Source organism: Nicotiana tabacum, chromosome 16 (genome assembly GCF_000715075.1).
Source record: "Nicotiana tabacum cultivar K326 chromosome 16, ASM71507v2, whole genome shotgun sequence".
NCBI lineage: Eukaryota > Viridiplantae > Streptophyta > Magnoliopsida > Solanales > Solanaceae > Nicotiana > Nicotiana tabacum.
The window spans coordinates 4,261,492-4,282,646 of NC_134095.1; the positions used below are offsets into that span (position 1 = coordinate 4,261,492).

Below are 21,155 nucleotides of genomic sequence, written 5' to 3' on the forward strand. Positions count from 1 at the left end.
ATTTATGTATACTGATTAGGAAAGTAAACATTGAATCTGGCCTTTATGCAAATCTCATACTGGCATCCATTGATTTTAAAATCTTGACTATTTTCACCTTTTTAAAATATTGATTAATTCCCACGGAATTTCTAACTCAATAATTGAACTTGAACCGTTTCCTCTATAAATGTCTGCAACTCACGTGCAATCAGCCGTGGTATAGAATTTCAAAACTTGAACGGTAGAATTTTACACTTTCCCTCTTTATATACAAATCATTATCTCCCTCCAAAAGCATAGAATATATACAATAAGCCTCTTTCTGCCATGGCTAATCTACTTCAGACTTCTTCCTTCTTCTTTCTCTGCTTTTTTCATCTCGCCCTATTCGCAGGTAAGCTTTTTTTAACTCCTTAAAATATGCATTTTTATTCACTTCGTTCTATTCACAAACTGATTATATCTCGATCCCAAATAAGTTAGAGTTAGCTATATGATTCTTTTATGTTCATTTCGTGCTACTCAAGTTCGTACTATTTCAATACTAAATAATTTATCTCGTTGGTACGTGCATCGAAAAATTATATTGCTCAAATAGAGCATTTTTCGCTAATATATAAATTGTTAAATTCGTTCAACATAAGAAAATAATTTAGTTTGTGCAAAGGAGTTCAAAAATTGCTTATCACATGCAAAAAAAATTGGTGTTGAGATTTTTGCATTTTTTTTTCAAATCCTCTTATTAGAATTACTCATATGCTAATATGCTAATGTTCAAAAATTCCTGGCTTGTTACTGAGCAAAATTATATACTATTTTTTTTTTCCTTTCCAAGTTTGTTTACTAATTATATTGCTAATATTGCAGAATCAGAGTCATTTATCGGTATAAATTATGGCCAAATTGCGGATAATCTCCCGGCACCGGAGGCAACAGCAAAGCTATTACAATCCACTTCAATTGAGAAAGTCCGGTTATACGGATCCGACCCGGTAATCATCAAAGCGTTAGCAAATACCGGCGTCGGAATCATGATCGGAGTAGCCAACGGCGATATTCCGCCTATGGCCTCCGACCCGAACTTCGCCAAAGGATGGCTTAGTTCAAAAGTACTTCCATTTTATCCAGCCAGTAAAATCATAGTCATCAACGTCGGAAATGAGGTTATGTTATCAAAGGATCAAAATCTGATGACAAATTTGTTGCCAGCGATGCAAAATCTCCAAAATGCCCTCAATGATGCTTCAATTGGAGGTAAAATTAAGGTATCTACGGTCCATGCTATGGCTGTGTTGAAGCAATCGGAGCCGCCATCTTCTGGAAGTTTCGACCCGAGTATTACTGATTTGTTGAAAGGATTATTGGAGTTCAATAAAGCTACTGGTTCTCCTTTTGCAGTTAATCCTTATCCTTATTTCGCTTATCAGAGTGATCCTAGACCTGATACCTTGGCTTTTTGTTTGTTTCAACCTAATTCTGGACGATTTGATGCTGGTACCAATATTAAGTACACCAGCATGTTCGACGCTCAGGTTACCTTTTTTCTTACTCTTGTCCATTTTATATGTATGAGTTTAGGTTGTATATACTGACAGTGTTTTAAACGGGTTATATCGATTTATTACATGGTTTCCAAGGTAATATGCAAAGTTATGTGTTGTTGTAAGTCAATATAACGTGATCGCGCGACACTACAATGACTGATTTATTTTTTTATTAAAAAGATTGAGATGAACGGGGACGTTTTCTAAAAGAAAGACTTCCAAGTTTTTGGAATTTATGTGAACTTTAGCTAAGAACAGAACATAATAAAAGCAAATGATTTTTATAAATGATGCCGACTAAATGATGTTAAAGTTTACTTCTTGTCATTACACTTGCATTAGATGGGATATTTACTTGTTTTTTTCGTTTCTTTTCTTTTCTTTTTTCGAGTTAGTAACTTGGTAATGTGAGAATAAGTGTATGATTTAGTCTATAAACAAGTTTAGCTAGCGTTTTTGGACATAGATTTGGTTGAAACTTGAAAAATAGAAATTTTGAGAATGAGATGAAAAATAGTTTTTGAAAGTTGAAATTATGTTTGGACATATATATCAGAAGTTGGCGTATTGTGAGTAGAAATCTTTAAAAAACTTCAAAAACTAAGCAATACAACTCTTGTAATTCGAATCATGTCATTCACCTTGATATGAAAGTGGTATTTGTGGCCATGTTTGAGAATCAAGAACCTAATTAATTTGGCTGTATGCAGGTGGATGCTGTAAGATCAGCGCTTAATGCCCTGGGATTCAAGGAGGTAGAGATTGTAATTGCTGAAACAGGATGGCCTTATAAGGGAGACAGCAATGAGGTTGGGCCAAGTATTGAGAATGCAAAGGCATACAATGGCAATTTGATTTCTCACCTGAGGTCAATGGTTGGAACTCCATTGATGCCTGGCATATCAGTGGATACCTATCTCTTTGCTTTGTATGATGAGAATTTGAAACCAGGACCAACTTCTGAAAGGTCCTTTGGACTTTTCAAGCCTGATTTAACAATGACTTATGATGCTGGACTTTCTAAGGCTAACAGCCAGGTAAGAAAGTCACTACAAAAACTACATTATATCATTTTTCAATATAGGTTTCTTGTAAAATTTGTATCGATCTATAGGTGTAATCTCTTGGAAACCATGCAGACCTAGCAACAATAGGGCGCAATGAAATGAAAAGACCTATACATGACACCAATTAGTTTGGATTAAGTTTTAGGTCCAGTATTTTGCAGGAGTCTTTTGGTGATGTCAAAGATTTATATGCTAGTAGAAAATATGGAGGACTTCTAGCTCTTTTTAATTTTTACTATTTTGTAAAATATTGGATTGAGACGAGCTCAAATGGAGCGAAATGGAACAACGAAGATTCATATAGCTGATTGCAACTTGTTTGGACTTGAGGCGTAGTTGTTGTTATTGTAGTTTCTTGATTTTTGTGATTATTAAGGTCTAAGAGGAGTTTTTGTCTTTGAAGGATCCAATGCCAAAAACTCCAGTAACTCCCTCAAACACTTCGATGCCTCCTTCGTCTCCAAAAACTCCAGTGACTCCCTCATTGCCAGAAACTCCGGTGACTCCCTCATTGCCAAAAACTTCAATGCCTCCCTCATCGCCAGAAACTCCGGCAACTTCCTCATTGCCAAAAACTCCGGTACCTTCCTCGTCGCCTAAGACAAAAAGTGTATCCAAGGCAGATGTATCAGATGCCCAGTTGCAATCAAATATCGACTATGCAGTGCAATTCAACCTGGGGGTGCTTGTTTTGAGTCAAATACTGTGGCATTCCATGCCGCATATGCTATGAATCTTCTTTACCAAAATTCAGACAAGAGTCCTTTGAATCCTTTGAACTGTGATTTCTCACAGACAGCCACCCCCCTCATCCACTAACTCTAGTAAGTTATTGTTACTAGATTTTGTGGTTTTTTTATTCCTTAGGTATTGTAATTTGTACCCAATATTGGATTTAATGTAACTATCTGCTGCTGGAAATGCGATTCTTTTGGGTTATAATGGGTCCAGTTATCCAAAGTGGAAGTACTTGAGAGCAGAGGCAATTTGTTGTAATATTTTGTAGGATAACTTTATTGGTCGGACTGTTTTCAGGTTAATGTTTTTTATGAAGTGGAGTACATTTTGCGTGAATAAAAAGATCACGCAAAATAGATCTATTACATGGCAAAGGAATTTATGTGATTCCTTCACCTTTATGTAAAAGAAGTTATAATGTTCAGTGAGTGTATGGTTTCAACTACTTTGTTAACTGTTCATATATATATATATCGAGTTGCAGTATATATTTCAGTGAGTGTATGGTTTTTACTACTTCGGTTTCCTATCATCAGCGCCAAATGTAGATCGTAATTCAGTGAAAATAGCATGGCCTAGCCAGTTTTCGGACTGGTAATTGAAAAATAGCTAATGTTTGCAAAATCATTAAAAAATAGCCACTATTTTAGCTGAAATACAGAAAGTTCCAGCATAATATTCTGGATTTTGGAGCTCCTGCATATAAACTTCCAGCATATTATGTTAGAACTCAAGCACATTATGCTGGAATCTCGTATGTAAAAAATTTGAACTCCAACATATTATGCTGGAATATTTTCGGATTTGGATTTTATCTTTACATAAAAAAATAGCTAAATTTCGGTTACTTTTAAAACTGTGGCTATTTTTCAATTACCATTTGTAAATTAGGCTATTTCTGGTTTCCCCCCATAATTCAAGGTTTCATTCGAACCCAGCAATTTTGGATTCACTAAATAAATGCAAACAATAGATTTCGAACCCAATAATTAAATTTGATGGGATAGAATTCGAAACTGAAACTACAATGTTCAAATTTTAGATCTGTCTATTATTATCATGAGTAAGTTTTGATATTGAAGCACAGGAGATGAATTGGTCCAAGTAAAACGATATTGATATAGATGAAACCTATGAGATTGAGGCAATACTCAATAGATTACGATTCATGAAGCAAGTTTATGTATTTAGCACTAAAAGCCAAAAGAAAAGAAAAAGGAAACAACACTTCCTGCATTTAGACTTTTTCGTCATGGACCTGAATTTCACTATTTGAGCTACGTTGCATCGTTACATTACGAGTTTAGGGTATATAATAAAATGATGAGACAACTTAATCTCTCACAAGACCTCAACTTCTCCGTTTAATCTAAGTTTAGTGGCTATATGAAGAAATTTTACGATTTGGTTTCTCATTTGCTGTTCCACATCTGCATTGGGCCCCTACTAATCTAAGCAAATTTTCCGAGATAGATAGAAGGGAAAAGTACAGAAATAGCCAATTTAAATACAAACTTATCAACCTCTAGCCTAAAATTAGACACTTACCAAAAGTAGCCCAAAATTAGAGATACACGTAAGGAAGGATTCTTCTATCCGAGAATCACGCTAAAGATCTTCCTTCCTTCCTTCCCTGTTTTTTCAAGCGTATCAATTTAACAGATCACGACATTCTCTACCTCTGTAAATCACGGCATTCTCTCTCAAAAAATTCTCAAAAGGAGCTCCAAATTTCACTCAAAATCGATCAATTTCACTCTATACCTTCGCAATTTCTGTGTAGATATAACTTTTGTAATTTCTGTGTAGAAGGAACTACGAAATGCAATCAAAATCAATCAAGGAATTAATGAGTTTTGACCTAATTTCAGCTACTTCAATGGCAAATTTACCAATTTTCATTCAGTATGGTGGCCGATGGAATGTTGACAACAGCTTTGTAGATTATAATCCAGATGCTGTAATAGTTACTCCAAATATAAGTTTTGAAGATTTTGTAGACGTGATTTCGAAACAACTTATGATAGATACTTCATTGAATGATATTGAAATCAAATACATTGTCCAAAACAGTTCTCCGCCAATAGTGATACATAATAGTATGGGTGTATGTGTATATCTTGAGCTGGAAAAAAGCTCAGAATTTACAATGTATCCCCTTTGAATAACATCGAGTGAAAAGGATATGGACATGATCTGCAACAATTCCAATTCTGCTGTGATTTCCTCAGAATGTGCACAAAGCTCAGTTGTAGAGGAGAGATACAATGGCGATATAATTAAGATGATCGAGTTTGGGGATGGAGATGACTGGAATGATATAGAATCTGATGAAAATACAATAATAACTGACCCCCAACAATAGATGTAGAAAAAGGTCAAATTTATAAAGACAAGGCAACGATAATCAAAGTCATGAGGCACTTGGCAGTAAAGGAAAATTTTCAGTTTAAGGTGCATAGATCAAGTGAAAGCAGGGATCAAAATATTTATTATATAATTATGTATCTCAATGTATATCGTAGTTGATGTTAGGAGCATAACTATGCAGAAAATAAGTTGTTGCTTGTAAGTATGTAGTTGTACACTTTTAAGTTATGGTTGTCACCGTCTAGTACTGTATAGTCGTTGTATTTTTTCATCTAGTATTGTTGATGGCAGTGTGTATCACTATATATCATTGTATTTCATGTCGCTCTATTTATTGATGGAAAAGTTTATATCCTTGTCGTAGGTACTACCTAGTATGCATCAACAACAACTGTGATTGGTATTTTAAGTCTTCGAGTCTGAGAAAAGCAAACGTTTTCAAGGTCAGAAATTTCAGCAAAGTGCACTCATGCCCTCTGAAAGACAGATCTTACGCACAACGTCAAACTACTGCAAAACTCATCGGCAGTCTTCTGATAGACAAGTATAAAGACCCAAAAACAATATACACTCCTAATGACATAATTTGAGACATGAACAAGCAGTATAGTCTTCAGATGACATATATTTAAGCATGGAGATCGAAAGAATATGCAGTTCAAGTACTGAGAGGGAGCACGAGCGAATCATATGAAAAGCTGCCAAGCTACTTTTATATGCTAGTTCTTACAAGTCCTATGTCGGTGGGTAAGTTTGAAAAAAACAGAGGAAGACTTGTTCATGTATGCTTTCGTTTCACTATATCTGTCTATAAAAGGATGACAGTATTGCAAACCGGTTGTTGTTGTAGATGGAACCTTTTTTAAATCGGCTTATAGATGAACATTATTGATAGCATCAACACAAGATCCAACAGGTAATATCCTACCACTCGCATATGCCATAGTAGATTCAAAGAATAATGCTTCATGGGAGTGGTTTTTTGCGAGATTCAAGGATGCATTTGGGGAAAGGGAGGGAATGTGCATAGTTTTGGACAGGCATGAAGGCATTGAAAATGCAGCGGCAACATTGTATCCACAAGTACCTCATTGTGTCTGCATATGGCATCTATGGAATAATGTAAAAAAAATTCCAAAAAAAACCATTTGCTGCTCAAAGACATATTCTTTGCTATGGCCAAAGCATACACAGTTGAGAAGTTTGATTACCACATAGCAGAGGTAGAGAAAATTGATAAGAGGCTCAAAGATTACTTAATGAATGTTGGCTATGAAAGATGGCCCAGAGCATATTTCACTGTCAACAGAACATTGGCGATGACTTCAAACATTGCGGAGTCGATCAATGCAGCTCTCAAGGCTGCTAGGGAACACCCAGTACTGCCTTTGCTAGACTACATAAGGAAATTGATTGGATGATGGAATGTTACAAACCTAAAGAATGCAGTAGAGTCATTCACTGATCTTGGGAAAAAATATGATACAATGCTGATGGACAATCTTGAATTGTCATATCAGATGAATGTATGACTGGAATCTGTAGATACTTGCGCATAGAATATGTAATCATGCCGAATTCACGGATCTGTTATATCTTGAACCCATTGTATGATTCTGTTAAACTAGTGTCAACCTACACAAAAGCAAAAGCTTTCAATTTAATGTAGCATTTATGCTTATCCCACTCCTGAAATATTTGTTGGTTTGACATGATATTAAGCTATTTTGAATCTTGCAGGCTCTCTAGTATATATATTTTGAGGGCATCTGCTTTGTCACCACTAATGATAGTTGATAAATTTTGTAGGTGACCCCTTCGACGAGTTACTTATATTCAGTACTTGACAAGGGTAAGCAGAGAATGATGTTCCTAAAAGATCGAACTTGTAGTTGTAGAAGGTTTCAGTTGGATGAACTACCATGTGCACATGCTTGGGCAGTATTAAAATACAAATACATTGATCACATTGAGTATTGCTCGATGTACTACACCACGAAGTACCTATTGAAGACCTATGAAATTCCAATTTATCCAATTCTTGATGAAAGCACATGGGAAATTCCTGCAGAAGTTCTAAATGAAAAAGTCTTGCCACCAGATGTGACTAAAACAATTGGAAGGCCAAGGAAGGGGAGGTGCAAGCCAATATCTGAAAGGGAACGAAAAAGGTCGATTTCATGTGGACAGTGTGGAGAAGAAGGTCACAACAGGAAAACTTGTAGAAATAATCCAAAGAGAGGATGAAATATGTCAAATTTAGAATTACTTGTTATTTCACTTTATTGAATATCATAGAGATTTAGAGGAATGCAATATATCAAGAACTATATCATTGTAGAATGTCATTTGAATTTTAGATATAAATAAATATTTGACCTATCATTTAAAATCGTGTTGCAAGTTTATATTATACATCTGTTTGATTAAAAAGAAGTTGTATCAGCTATGTATCATATTTGTATCATATATGTATCGCTTGTGCATCTCATTTGTATCATCTATGTATCGCTTGTGTATCACCTATGTATCTCTATGTATAGGCTCTTACTCATGCCTGTATTTGTGTAGTAACAAAGCTAACTAATGAAAAACAGTCGTAGCAGCTAGAAAACTATGCAAATAGTTTTAGAAATTTGCAAATAAGAGTGGCTTCATCAATACATATTTGAAAACTGTGTATCATATGTGTATCATATCTGTATCATATGTGTATCATGTTTGTATCATGTATGTATCATGCATGTATCTGCAAGAGACAATGTATCACAAACTACCGTATATTTTTCATATCTATAATTCACAACACAAAATCAAGGGAGAAACACCAAAATAAACTAAACTGCAACAATCCAATATCGCACTGAAACTCATTAAACCTTTATAACAGAGCAAACATCTCATTTGCCATACAATTCTTAAAAGTATTCATAAAATTCAAACACAAACAAATCTGATCCGTCTCACAACAGTGACAACATAACAGAACACAATACAAAAACAAAATTATAGAGTTCATCCAACAACAATGACAAAAGTAACTACTTCTGCTTCCGTGACTTATTCTGTCGACCAATAATCTCATCATCACTTTGCGCGTTCAGTTCCATCTTCTTTCTAGCATAATCCCACAAGAGAGCATCAAATCTGCGCCGGTGTGCATAGGCATTGAATTTTTTAGGAGGCGTCTTGCCCTCAATGAAATACTCGGCAAATGATGCCGCAAATACACTGCAATCACTGCAAAAATAAAAAGAACAACAACTATCAAACTGCAGAATCTAAAAACAAGACAGATTGTGTTGAAAGAAATTCATACGCTTCGACTTGTTGAGGCAATCCTTCGACCAGTTTTACATCAAAGGGGGTAATCAAGTCTTTTGATTTGTAGACACCAGTGCACCAATTGATATCTTTTTTGTTTAAATAGAAATGCGTGTGCACGAAAAAATGAGGCATCAACACAGAATACTTGGCCATGGTCTTATGAAATTTGGCTTGATGAGCAGCTCCACCGCGCATAGAGTCATACACATAAATACACTTATCCTTGAAGGACATCACAACTATTATCCAATGCCATTGTTCTGCAACTATTAATTGGCATTAAGACATGCTCGACAGTGTGCCATGGAACATTGGCATCCAAGACAAACCCCTGAATATACTCTGCAATGACATGTTTCGGAGTGCACACATCACTATCTCCATCTTTATCAATAAACGCCTGCCACAACTCATTAATTTTCTCGTCGAAGTACCAATCTGTGGTGGTGAATGTTACAAGTAGGTCTTTGTCATACTTCCCCTTCTTCCTCAGATAATAGAACAAAACATCAATGTGCTGAAACAAAACATAACAAATAACAAATCACTAAAGGCTCATAAGCTTTAAGCAGCTACAGTTTTTCAAACCAAAATCACAGAAAACAAAGGAAAATGAATGCTCACTGCTATCTCTTGTGCCAGGAAATAGCAATTAATAATCTGTTCTAACTTAAGAGGACTGAGTGTTCATGTGTACACTAGCTAAAATTTTAAAAAAAATACTGCAAAAGTTAATTCTTACATACCGAGTCATCCAAGGGCTGACCATTATATGCCAAAGTATAAAACCATTTTTTGTCTTCAACATGAAATACACCAAGATCATAAGCAGGATTGAGTTCACTAACATGCTTCGGGTAAATTTCATTCCTGGTAACATATACATACAAAAGAGTATAGTGATTTGATATAAAATAATGCTATAAGTGACAATATATTAAAATATAAAACTGAAAAAAACTCAGAAGTTGGAAACATACTTCTTTCTGGACTTCCCTTCTTTGACCCACGCAGCAAATACATTCAACAAAGAGCTGTTAACGCCAGTTCCGATTTTGCTTTGAAAAGGATGCTTAATAGCATAAATTTTCTTTTTTCCTTTCGTTGTACCAACACCAGTACTGGAACCTGAATCAAATACAGTAATGAACGGAGACTGCACGGCCTTTGCAAGACATCTCTTTTTTTCCCATTTGTGACGATACTTCAGGAAGTAATTCAGGATTGTACAGAACCATCTCCCCTGCCGCCTCATCAGCATTTGCAGTCGCACAAACAGCACTAGTACGAGATTCAGGAACCTTTTATTTCTTAGATTCTTCCTCTGTCTCCCCTGCCGCCACATCAACACTTGCAGGCGCACAAACAACACCAGTCCGGGATTCAGGAACCTTTTGTTTCTCATATTCTTCCTCCGTCTCCCCTGCCGCCGCATCAGCACTTACATTCGCACAAACAGCACCAATCCGGGATTCAGGAACCTTTTGTTTCTCAAATTCTTCCTCCGTCTCCCCTGCCGCCGCATCTGTAATCTCACCAATAATGCCAGCATGTGCTACATCTGGTGTGAAAGTTACTTTAACAACAAACATGTCAACTTTCACACTAGAAGGTCCTTCCAAAGCATTGACACCTAACTGATCTGCTACACTAGTATCTCTTTGAGAATGTGGAACATCTTTGCCTTCACTTCCACTGACCTATTTTTTTTAAAAGAAACGAATTATCAAAAACAACAAATAAAAGAAAAGGGGAAAATGCAGAATGCACAACTAAACACACCTGACAACCATCCATTTCAACATTTTCATTGCCACCAAATTCCATATTGCTCACAAAATCATTATTGTCTTGACGACCACTGGTGTCTTCCTCTGGATATGCACCATATTTGACTTCGCTTGCACCAAACTATTTTTAAAAAAAGGATATAGAAAGTTAACTAAAAAATAAAAAAAAAATGCACAACGGAAAAGAAGCACATACCTTGGAATTTATCAACTCAAAGAGCTCATTGAATTTATCAGAAACATAATCCATGAAGGAATTTAACTGCTTATGGAGCTACAAGATGAAACAAATAAGAAAGATAATAGACTTTAAATATACAATTTGAACAATACTTTCAAAAAAATATATAAAAAAGATCAATACATACTTGCTTCACATCAACTTTCAACTTCTGCAACTCACGGTCATAATCAACAGGTTGGACACCTGGCGCATTTTTTGGTGCCTTTTTTGGTGGGACAGGCTCCTTAATGTGTTTCGGGGGTGGCATAACAAAATCATCGCTATCATCAATAGGAAGTTTTCCCCTGTTACGTGATGTCAAATATTTCTGATACTCATCGGTAACTTCAATAGGCAAAGTAAATCTCCTTAGCTCTTCAATTGTAGGAGAGATATTTTTAAACTACAAAGGTAACCAAAAGTGATTCAGTCCTAGATGTATCAAAGATGTATAAAAACTATATGTTTGATGTATCATAATGAATTACAGTGTATTATAAATGTATATCCCATCAAGACATAAAAGATGGTACCTTATTCCCTATGTTGTTGAAGAAACCAGTAGAGAAGTCCTCACACGTTGGCCTGTCTGTCATTTCCCAATTCAATATGCGTGGTCTATGACATCCAACGCGAACAACAAACTTTTGATCGACTACAGTGCAACATTCATAGAACCACACCTGTAGTGTAAGAGGAAATCCACCAATCCTATAAAACTCAGACTTTCCCCTCAACCTGTCCCTCACCGACTTCATTAAAGCTCGAAACGCAATCTTACCCCATGGAAACGACACATACTCACTACTTTCGACAAGATGGAAATCACGTTTACTTATAAATGTCTTCTGAGCATGAGTGGACATTAGAAATGTGTTTATGAAATAAATAATTGCAATCTTAACTGCATCTTCATCAGACTGTCATTTCTTCTTCTCAAAACAATCAATAAGTGACTTCTTTGACACCACTTTAAAACAGAAAAATAAGTATCCACCAACCTATTGGGTCCACTGAATTTACCCTCAAACATATTCATTACCATAACAGTTTAAACCACTTAAAATACCAAATTCTCGAAGACCAAAACGTAAAACACATTCGTCATTCAATTTCACATAAAATTGATCACACTTATCTTGAACCAACTCCCTAAACATTAAAGAACGAATAAGTTGTGCCTGGATAGCAACTCGAGGTAAATCAAGGAAATAGCCAAAACAGCTTTCCCTAAACATCCGAAGCTGGACATCAGTCAACTTTGACTGTAAAACCGATACAATGTCCACATTAGTGTATGATGACCAATGAGTAACATGAAACGACTCACCAACTGGAATATAGAGCTTCCAAGGCTACAAATACATGACACGAATTAAAAACAAAAAAATACAAACTAAATCCAAATTTTAAAAGAAGAGTCAACAATAGAAAAAAGTATAACTGAAATTGTATATACCTTACAAACTTTGTCAGAAATTTTAACTTTTTCTGCCTTCTAAACCTTATTTTTTTAGTTTGACACCCAAATTCACTTCGTCCTCCACGACACGTTTTCTCTTACCTTGATCGACATCTATTATAACCCTCTTGCTCTTCTTTTTCTCAGATTTTCCAACAATATCCTTTCGAGATTCTAACACTTTAACACTGTCGGAAGGATTTTGTCTTCGCATATTTTGTTCATCAATCGATTTGTCAACTAAAACCGTGGTTGAATGAGGAGATAAACTCATCGACCTAGTTTCTCTTCTCATGTTGCTCGATGTCTCAATTGAAACCGACTTTGAATAAGGTGATGAACTCATCGAACGAGTTTGTCTTCTCATATTGCTCTGTTTCAAAATTGATACTAGGTTCAATGACAAAAAAAGTTTTTAAAAAATATACGAACAAAAGGTTACAGAAATTTGTGAAGAAATTAATACAAAAACTCGACCAAAATTTACAAAATCAGTCGCAAAAGCTTAAAGAAAAGCAACATCGATTCTACAAAAACAAATGGAATAAGAAAAATATACAAAATAAGAGGTTTTCTACTCCAAATTACCTGGAATCAGACGAAAATAACCGAAAATGTATCTGTTTTGTCGTCAATTTCAGTAATTTTGGTTGAATTTAGGAAAAAATCGCAGAAAGAGAGAGAGAGAGTTTTCTATACGAAAAAAACGGATACAAAAAAAACCGACATTAATTGAAACTATTTGGACCAAAAATAACATTTGAGCCTTTTTTAGTAGATATTTTGTTTTGGGCTATTTTTGATTAGGAAAGTTTGTAGAGTGACATAGGTGGTAATTTCCCTAGATAGAACCAAAGTCAAAATTCATAGTCATTCTCTTTCTATTAGTTGGAAAAGAGGAAACTCAATTTACATCAATTAATATTGAGGAGTAAAATATGCCCTGGTTTTGGCTTTTATTCGACTTGAAGGTCCTAAGGTAATAGCTTAAGTGTAGAGGTCAAAATTTGAATGAGTTTGAATTCCTATGAACAATTAGACCTTTCCTATTTCATAGAATAAATTACGCAAAATCAAACAAAAACAAAGTATAGCTTACTACTACTATTTTGGTATAAAATTGTTAAGGTATCTCCTCCAACAATAAGTTCCGTTATTGTCCAGCGGTTAGGATATCTGGCTTTCACCCAGGAGACCCGGGTTCGATTCCCGGTAACGGAATTTACTCTTTTATTCATTCCTTATTTTTTCTGTTTTTCTCAAACCCAATGGTTTTGTAAGCAAGTGAAAAATGTGTTCGTTTACTGCTTTGGGTCTCACTGAATTGAAAGATCGGAAAATGGCCAAATATATCTCTGTATGTTCAAATATACCCCGTTTTCGTTAAATTTGTCTAAAGTGGACATCCAATCCTACGTGACATTAAATATTTGATGAGGTGAATGCAACATGGCTTGCCACCTCAGTGCCCCTAACCCATTTTACCCCTCCCTTCTATTTTTTTCTATCACTAAAATTTCTTTCCCCTCCACTACTATTGCCACCATTACTACTACCATAAAAAATATTATATTTCAAATTTTAGTCTTTTATATATGGATTAGGGGCGCTCAGGTGGCATGCCATGTGACATCTACCTCATCAAATATGGATTGAATGTCTACCTTGAACAAACTTAACAGAAGAAGAGTATATTTGAACCAATAATATTACAGTAGGGATATATTTGGACCCAAAGTATAACAAAGAGTATATTAAAACATTTTCTCATAGTACAGGGATGTATTTGGCCCTTTGCCATTAAAAGATCCATTGATTATGCAAAAAGTTTCATTTCAAGTATAAATAAAACTTACCCAGACCGGGTGTTATACCAAATCATATTAATTTATTGTAATTAAATAATAAATTAAGATAAAAATATTTATTAATTAACTAGGATCTAGTGATAATCATATTTGTGAAGATATATGTTATGTATTTATTGAATTGACGACTGACACGAATCGATGCATGTCGTATGATACTTTGAGGTGAAGAAAACTTTTTGCTAAATTCTGGAAAAAAATATATAATAAACATGCTTAATATTTTATTATGAGGGCCTTAACTCTTTCCCTATATAGGGTTAAAAAAAGTCTTGAAAAAACAAGACATTCAATTGATCAAAGAGTACTAAACTTTAACGCTCTTGACCACCAAAATAGAAAAAGAAAAAGGTTACTTATCTTCTAAGGCTGACATCAATCTTTCTGATGAAGATTTATTATATGTTGTTAGCTTTCTTTTCAGTGTCATTATATTATTTGTCATTCATTACAAGTTATCTCTCAAATTTTCTCTATTACGAAATATGAAAGAGATTTTGTGCATTAGAAGGAAGAACCATGTGAGAGGAAATTGTAACTTGGGTTACGTTTAAGAAAGTCAAATCTAATATTCAAAAACAATCAAAAGAAAAGCAGAAGATTCTTTCATTTTCTCTATTTAAATATTTTAACGTCAAATATAATTGATCTAAACAAGAGATATTATACAACATGTCCAATTCAAGCTATAGGCCAATGTCATATGGAATTCCTGGTTCATCTCTTTTGCTATTATTTTCCCCCTGAGAAATCTACATATTTAACTTTTTTTAAAAAGATTTTATTAGAACTATGGGCTTTTCTGCAGCTGAATTGCCACCCCCTCTTTCTATGATTACCATTTTCGCGATTATCATCGCGTACATGGTAATTTGTTACCTCGTTCTTGATCTAATTGATCAACAACAAGGTGATACCAACGATGAAATTTCGCGAATGGATGTTTGTGCCTCGGGGTTATCTGTTGAAGAGTTGAAAGAGATAAATTGTTTCTACATCAAAGGACAAGCAAATTCAACGTGTACTATTTGTTTAGATATTCTTTGTGATGCAGAATTGTGCAGAAGTTTTCCAGCTTGTAATCATGTGTTCCATGCTCAATGTATTGATCCTTGGTTAGCCAAAAAACCAACTTGTCCAACTTGTAGAATGCCATTTAGGCCACAGTTTTCATTCTTACAGTAACTCCAAGGCTTACATTTTAGTGGTATCGGTGGCACAGGCGGAGCCAAGATTTCAAGCTTATGAGTTTGAGATTCTAATCATTTTAAGTTTACTGGTTTTTAAATTAATAATTTATACATATTTAATGGAATTTTAAGACAAATACAGCCTACAGGGGTGAACTAAAGCTACTGGATTCAGCCGAACCCATTTCCGACACTCTGCTCCGCCCCTGATCGGTGAGAGTCTTCCATACAATCGGTGTGAGTTTAATTCCCACTGTCTCCCTTTCCCCTCTTCCCGCCTAACAGAAATTTTTTTCAGAAAAAAACATTCATATACTGTTACGTGTAGCATTCCTATTCAGAAAATGAATTCATGAATATTAGGCTGAATTTTAGACTTTTATCATTACTGGAGTGCCCTGTTTCATGTTGTAAATAAAGAGTACACAATTACTTTCAACGGCTAAAATTAATTCAAAGAGATTATGGTTTCAATAATTCTACTTTTGCGATTCATCTAGTCAATCGCACATCAATGGGTGAAATGGAAGGTTACATAGAAATGGGAGGTTTGGGCAATGACAAAGTCAAGATTTTCACTAAGGTGTGTCAAAATATAAAAAATTAAACACTGAAAATACAAGGGGATTCAACGTATAGTAAATATGCATAAAATAAAAAAAAATTACCTAGTGATATAGTGTAATTACCGGCGAACGGGTGTCCTTGGTTATTCGTGACTCCACGGAAATCTAGAGATCATAGTAGTTCGCCAACACCGTTGTTAGCATGTTAGCACGAGAGTGGACCGGGGAATCGAAAATGTGTTTGGGACGCACGGGGCATAAGGGCATGTATACAACATTCAACAACATGAATTAGAATTTAGAGGCAAAGCAGAATGTAGAGTTAGTAGTTCGAAAATGAGTGTAATCTTATTATATGTATACATTTTAAAAAATTTCATATATATATATAGAGAGAGATCGGGCCGAAAGCAATAACAAGTTCCAGCCGAATCCACATAAGTCAGCGTGCCAGTTAAACAAATATACAGCTGCTGTACAGACAGAGACATATAGCTTAGAGCTATGGCTTGGACTTGCATCTGCTAATTCAAATGAAACATCATTTATTATCATTGATGAACATTCAACAACCTCCGGTATGGCATGGAGCTCAATGATTTCTTTTATTTATTATTATTTGTTATTTTTATAAGAGCATGGAGCTCTATGCTATATTAACTTTTCTGAAAATCTTATCTAAGCAATGGGTTTCTCTGCAGCTGAACTCCCATCCCCTCTTTCTTTGATTGCTGTTTTTGCGTTCATCATCGTGTACTTGGTAATTTCTTACCTTGTTCTTGATCGAATTGATCAAGAGGGAGATCCCAACGATGAGATTTCTGCAATAGACCCTTGTGGCTCGGGATTATCTGTTGAACAAGTGCAAGAAATCAGTTGTTTCTACCTCAAAGGACAAGCAAATTTGACGTGTGCCATTTGTTTAGACAGTCTTTGTGAAGCAGAATTGTGCAGAAGTTTTCAGCTTGTAACCATGTATTTCATGCTCAATGTCTTGATCCTTGGTTAGCGAAAAGACCAATTTGTCCAACATGTCGAACACCATTCAGGCCATAGTTTTCATTGCCAGAGTTAAGAAACCATTAGAAGGCACAAGCACATTGGGCCGAAGCATAAAGGAGTTTACAACGACAACTGTTACAACATTCACCAGCATGAACAGATACCAAAATGTAGAGCCAGAGGATATGAAAATGAGCTCAATCCTTTTATATGTAAATATTTTGATTTTTTTTGAATATGTATACATAGTTCGAGGTGAAAGGAATGAGTTCAGTTGAACCCAGGGAGAGCATGAGAGCTAAACAATAACAGTTGCATAACATACATAAACACACGGCTTCTTCAGCAAATCACGGACTTGGATTTATCAATTCAAATACCACAACCTTTATTATTGATAAACCTCAACAACCTCTGGTATGGCATGGAACTCAATGACTAGCTGTACTATGTTATCGCCAACTTTTATCTCAAAATCAACATTAGAATGGTTGAATAGTATCACGAAAACAGGATTCTTGTCTAAATCAACCACTCCACCCCAATTTTTTATTTTTTGTTGCTCGACGGTTATCATACAATGTGCTATAGCTTGAGAGATGGCAAATTCTATCAGGAAGTGCAAGTATCACTGGCCTGATAACACTTTTTAGCAGCATTTTCAAACTTAATATAACAAATATTCTTCTTGCAAAAGTCCATCTTAGGGGTTTAGCAAAGGCTCCTGCCTCTGACAGTACCAAGAAGAAGTTACAATATTTATCTATACATATAATATGTGTGTGTATACTAAAAGCATACTCATCCTGAACAAGGGTGGATGTACTAAAGAAGATAGGGATTTTTACATACTTATACACTATTGAAAACTTTATTACCAACTCTATTCAAGTTTCAATTTAATTACATCTTATATACAAATTTATCAATTATATACAACAACAACAACAATAACAACAACAACTCAGTAAAATCCCACTAATGGGGTCTGGGGAGGGTAGTGTGTATGCAGACCTTACCCCTACCCCGAGGGAGTAGAGAGTCTGTTTCCGAAAGACCATCGGCTCAAGAAAACAAAAGGACAAAAGGAGACAATATTAGTATCACCACATAAATCATAGGAAGAATAGGAACAACATGAAATACAGAAGAAAGATGCAAAGCAAAAGCGATAGCTAGTAAATAGGTCTTGCACTGAAAAGAGAAATAGTAAGACACAACATTGTCACTAGCTATCTTAGACAAAAACCCTACTAGACTAGTCTCACAATGGCACGAAGTAAGGCAAGACTCACTACCTCCTAACCTACAACCCTAATATTCGACATCCACATCTTTCTATCAAGTGTCATGTCCTCGGAAATCTGAAGCCTCGCCATATCCTTCTTGATCACCTCTCCCTAATACTTCTTAGACCGCCCTCTACCTCTTCTCGTGCCCTCCGTAACCATCCGCTCACACCTCCTTACCGGAGCATCTGGGCTTCTTCTCTGAACATGCCCAAACCATCTTAGCCTCGCTTCCCGCATCTTGTCATCAATGAGAGCCATGTGCACCTTCTCCCGAATATCATCATTCCTAATCTTATCCATCCTAGTGTGCCTGCATATCCACCTCAACAACCTCATTTCTGCTACTTTCATCTTCTGGATATGTGAGTTCTAAACAGGCCAACACTCAGCCCCATACATCATAGCCGGTCTAACCACCGCTTTATAGAACTTACCTTTGAGTATCGGTGGCACTCTCTTGTCGCGCAGGACTCCAGATGCTAACCTCCACTTCATCCATCCTACCCCAATACGGTGTATGACATACTCGTCGATCTCTCCTCTCCCCTGGATAACCAATCCAAGGTACTTGAAGCTGCCTTTACTTGGGATGACCTGTGATCCAAGCCTCACATCCACGCGCACTTCCCCCGGCTCAGTGCTAAACTTATACTCTAGGTATTCTGTCTTCGTCCTGGTCAGCTTGAAACCCTTAAACTCAAGAGCATTTCTCCAAACCTCCAGCCTCTCGGTAATATGGCTCGCGACTCATCAATCAGAACTATGTCATCGACGAATAGCATACACCATGGAACCTCCCCTTGATTATGGTGTGTTAACGCGTCCATAACTAGGGCGAATAAGAACGGGCTTGAGTGCAGAACCTATTACAACCGAAAAATGCTCAGAGTCGCCTCCTACTGTCCTAAACCGAGTCTTAGCCCCATCATACACGTCCTTAATCGCCATAATGTAGGGAACCAACACACCTTTTGCCTCCAAGCATCTCCAGAGAACTTCTCTAGGAACCTTGTCATACGCTTTCTCTAGGTCAATGAACACCATGTGCAGATCTTTCTTCCCCTCTCTGTACAGTTCCACCAACCTCCTAACAAGGTGTATAGCTTCTGTAGTAGAGCGACCCGGCATGAGGCCGAACTGGTTGTCGGATACAGACACTGTCATCCTCACCCTCGCTTCAACCACCCTCTCCCACACTTTTATGGTATGACTCAGTAATTTGATACCCCTATAATTGTTACAACTCTGGATATCACCTTTGTTCTTATACAATGGAACCACCGTACTCCACCTCCACTCATCCGACATCCTCTTCCCCTTAAAAATCATTAAACAACCCAGTCAACCACTCCAATCCTGCTCTCCCCACACACTTCTAAAATTTCACCAGAATCTCGTTTGGCCCAGTAGCTCTGCCCCTACTCATCTTACACATAGCTCTCACGAACTACTCAACCTCGATACGACTGTAGTACCCAAAGTCACGGTAACTCTCGGAATGCTCCAATTCGCCTAGCACAATATCCCGATCCCCTTCTTCATTCAGAAGTTTATGAAAGTAAGTCTGTCATCTCCTCTTAATCTGCACATCTTCCATCAATACTCTACCATCTTCGTCCTTGATGCATCTCAATTGGTCCAAATCTCGAGCCTTACTCTCTCTCAACTTGGCCAGCCGAAATAACTTCTTCTCCCCGCCTTTTTCCCTCAGGTCCTCGTACATATGACCATAAGCCGCAGTCTTAGCCTCCGTGACCGCTAGCTTAGCTTCCTTCCTAGCTACCTTATACCTCTCCATGCATGCTCGCTTCCTCCTCAACAATGTTCCCCACTAATTTCAGGTATACCGCCTTCTTCGCTTTCACTTTACCTTGCCCACTTCATTCCACCACCAGTCTCCTTTGTGCCCACAAGAGTCGCCCGTCGAGCCTCTAACACCTCTCTCGCAGCCTCCATTATAGAGTTTGTTGTCATTGACCGCATAGTGCTCGCGTCACCACTGCTCCTTCAAGCTCCCATAGCCGACAATCGCCCCTCCAACTCCTGGGCTTTATCCTTAGTTAAGGCTCCCTACCTGATTCTCGGTCTTCCTCGAGCAGACCTTTTCCTCCTCTTTAACATAATACCAATGTCTATCACCAAGATCCTATGCTGCGTTGCGAGTATCTCATCCGGAATCACCTTGCAATCCTTGCACAACCCTCTGTCACACCTCCTAATGAGGAGATAGTCAATCTGAGTCTTCGCCACCGTATTTTGAAAAGTAACCAAATGCTCTTCCCTCTTCGGAAAGCTAGAGTTCGCAATCACTAACCCAATTATATACACTTTAGGAATTAAATGTGTATCCCGTTATATTAGGAATCAATTATTTCTCATCCTTATTCTCTCTCCCTCCTGTGCTATCTCTCTCTCTCTACGTCTCTCTCTCTCTCTCTCAATCCCTAATTCCAGTAATGTAGAGCAAAGGAAAAGAGACCAAAAATTCCACCATTGACAGCCATTAAAAAGCTTTGAAGCTTTGAATTCGAATTTGGGTTTTCAAAAACCATTATTTGGTTGGATTGAGTGTTGTTGCAAATAATTGGAAATATTGTTTGAAGTTTATATCTCAATTTTGAGGGTGTTTTAGTGAAGATTAGACTTGATTTTGGCTGAATTTCAAATTGAAACTCGAAGAAGAAGAAGACATAACATACATTATACTTATGAAATTGCAATAAAGTTGTAGTAA

General features: G+C 36.6%; 2 protein-coding genes, 1 long non-coding RNA gene and 1 other non-coding gene across 4 annotated transcripts; all 4 read left to right on the plus strand.

Annotated features, from left to right (window-relative positions):
• The first annotated feature begins 187 nt into the window (after positions 1 to 187).
• Positions 188 to 3,776, plus strand: LOC107814940 (glucan endo-1,3-beta-glucosidase 7). Its single transcript, XM_016640443.2, has 4 exons — positions 188 to 376; positions 850 to 1,514; positions 2,237 to 2,563; positions 2,997 to 3,776. Exons 1-4 carry the CDS (start codon positions 310 to 312, stop codon positions 3,324 to 3,326), a joined length of 1,389 nt encoding a protein of 462 aa, XP_016495929.2. The 5' UTR covers positions 188 to 309; the 3' UTR covers positions 3,327 to 3,776.
• Positions 3,777 to 6,876: 3,100 nt separating this feature from the next.
• LOC107814938 (uncharacterized) lies at positions 6,877 to 7,948 on the plus strand. The gene is made up of 2 exons (XM_016640442.1): positions 6,877 to 7,080; positions 7,511 to 7,948. The coding sequence occupies exons 1-2, from the start codon at positions 6,877 to 6,879 to the stop codon at positions 7,946 to 7,948; spliced, it is 642 nt and encodes a 213-aa protein (XP_016495928.1).
• A 5,704-nt stretch (positions 7,949 to 13,652) lies between these two features.
• TRNAE-UUC (transfer RNA glutamic acid (anticodon UUC)) lies at positions 13,653 to 13,724 on the plus strand. Its single transcript has one exon. It is a non-coding gene; the product is annotated as a tRNA-Glu (tRNA).
• A 1,101-nt stretch (positions 13,725 to 14,825) lies between these two features.
• Positions 14,826 to 17,780, plus strand: LOC142170635 (uncharacterized). Its single transcript, XR_012699910.1, has 3 exons — positions 14,826 to 15,798; positions 16,520 to 16,705; positions 16,829 to 17,780. It is a non-coding gene; the product is annotated as an uncharacterized LOC142170635 (long non-coding RNA).
• The last annotated feature ends 3,375 nt before the right edge of the window (positions 17,781 to 21,155 follow it).

Excerpts from the sequence above, each read along its gene's own strand:
- LOC107814940 (XM_016640443.2), top strand. The coding sequence starts at position 310 with ATGGCTAATCTACTTCAGACTTCTTCCTTCTTCTTTCTCTGCTTTTTT. Across the intron at positions 377-849 it reads TCATCTCGCCCTATTCGCAG|AATCAGAGTCATTTATCGGT; the intron begins GTAAGCTTTTTT and ends CTAATATTGCAG. Across the intron at positions 1,515-2,236 it reads CCAGCATGTTCGACGCTCAG|GTGGATGCTGTAAGATCAGC; the intron begins GTTACCTTTTTT and ends GGCTGTATGCAG.
- LOC107814938 (XM_016640442.1), top strand. The coding sequence starts at position 6,877 with ATGGCCAAAGCATACACAGTTGAGAAGTTTGATTACCACATAGCAGAG. Across the intron at positions 7,081-7,510 it reads AGGCTGCTAGGGAACACCCA|GTGACCCCTTCGACGAGTTA; the intron begins GTACTGCCTTTG and ends TAAATTTTGTAG.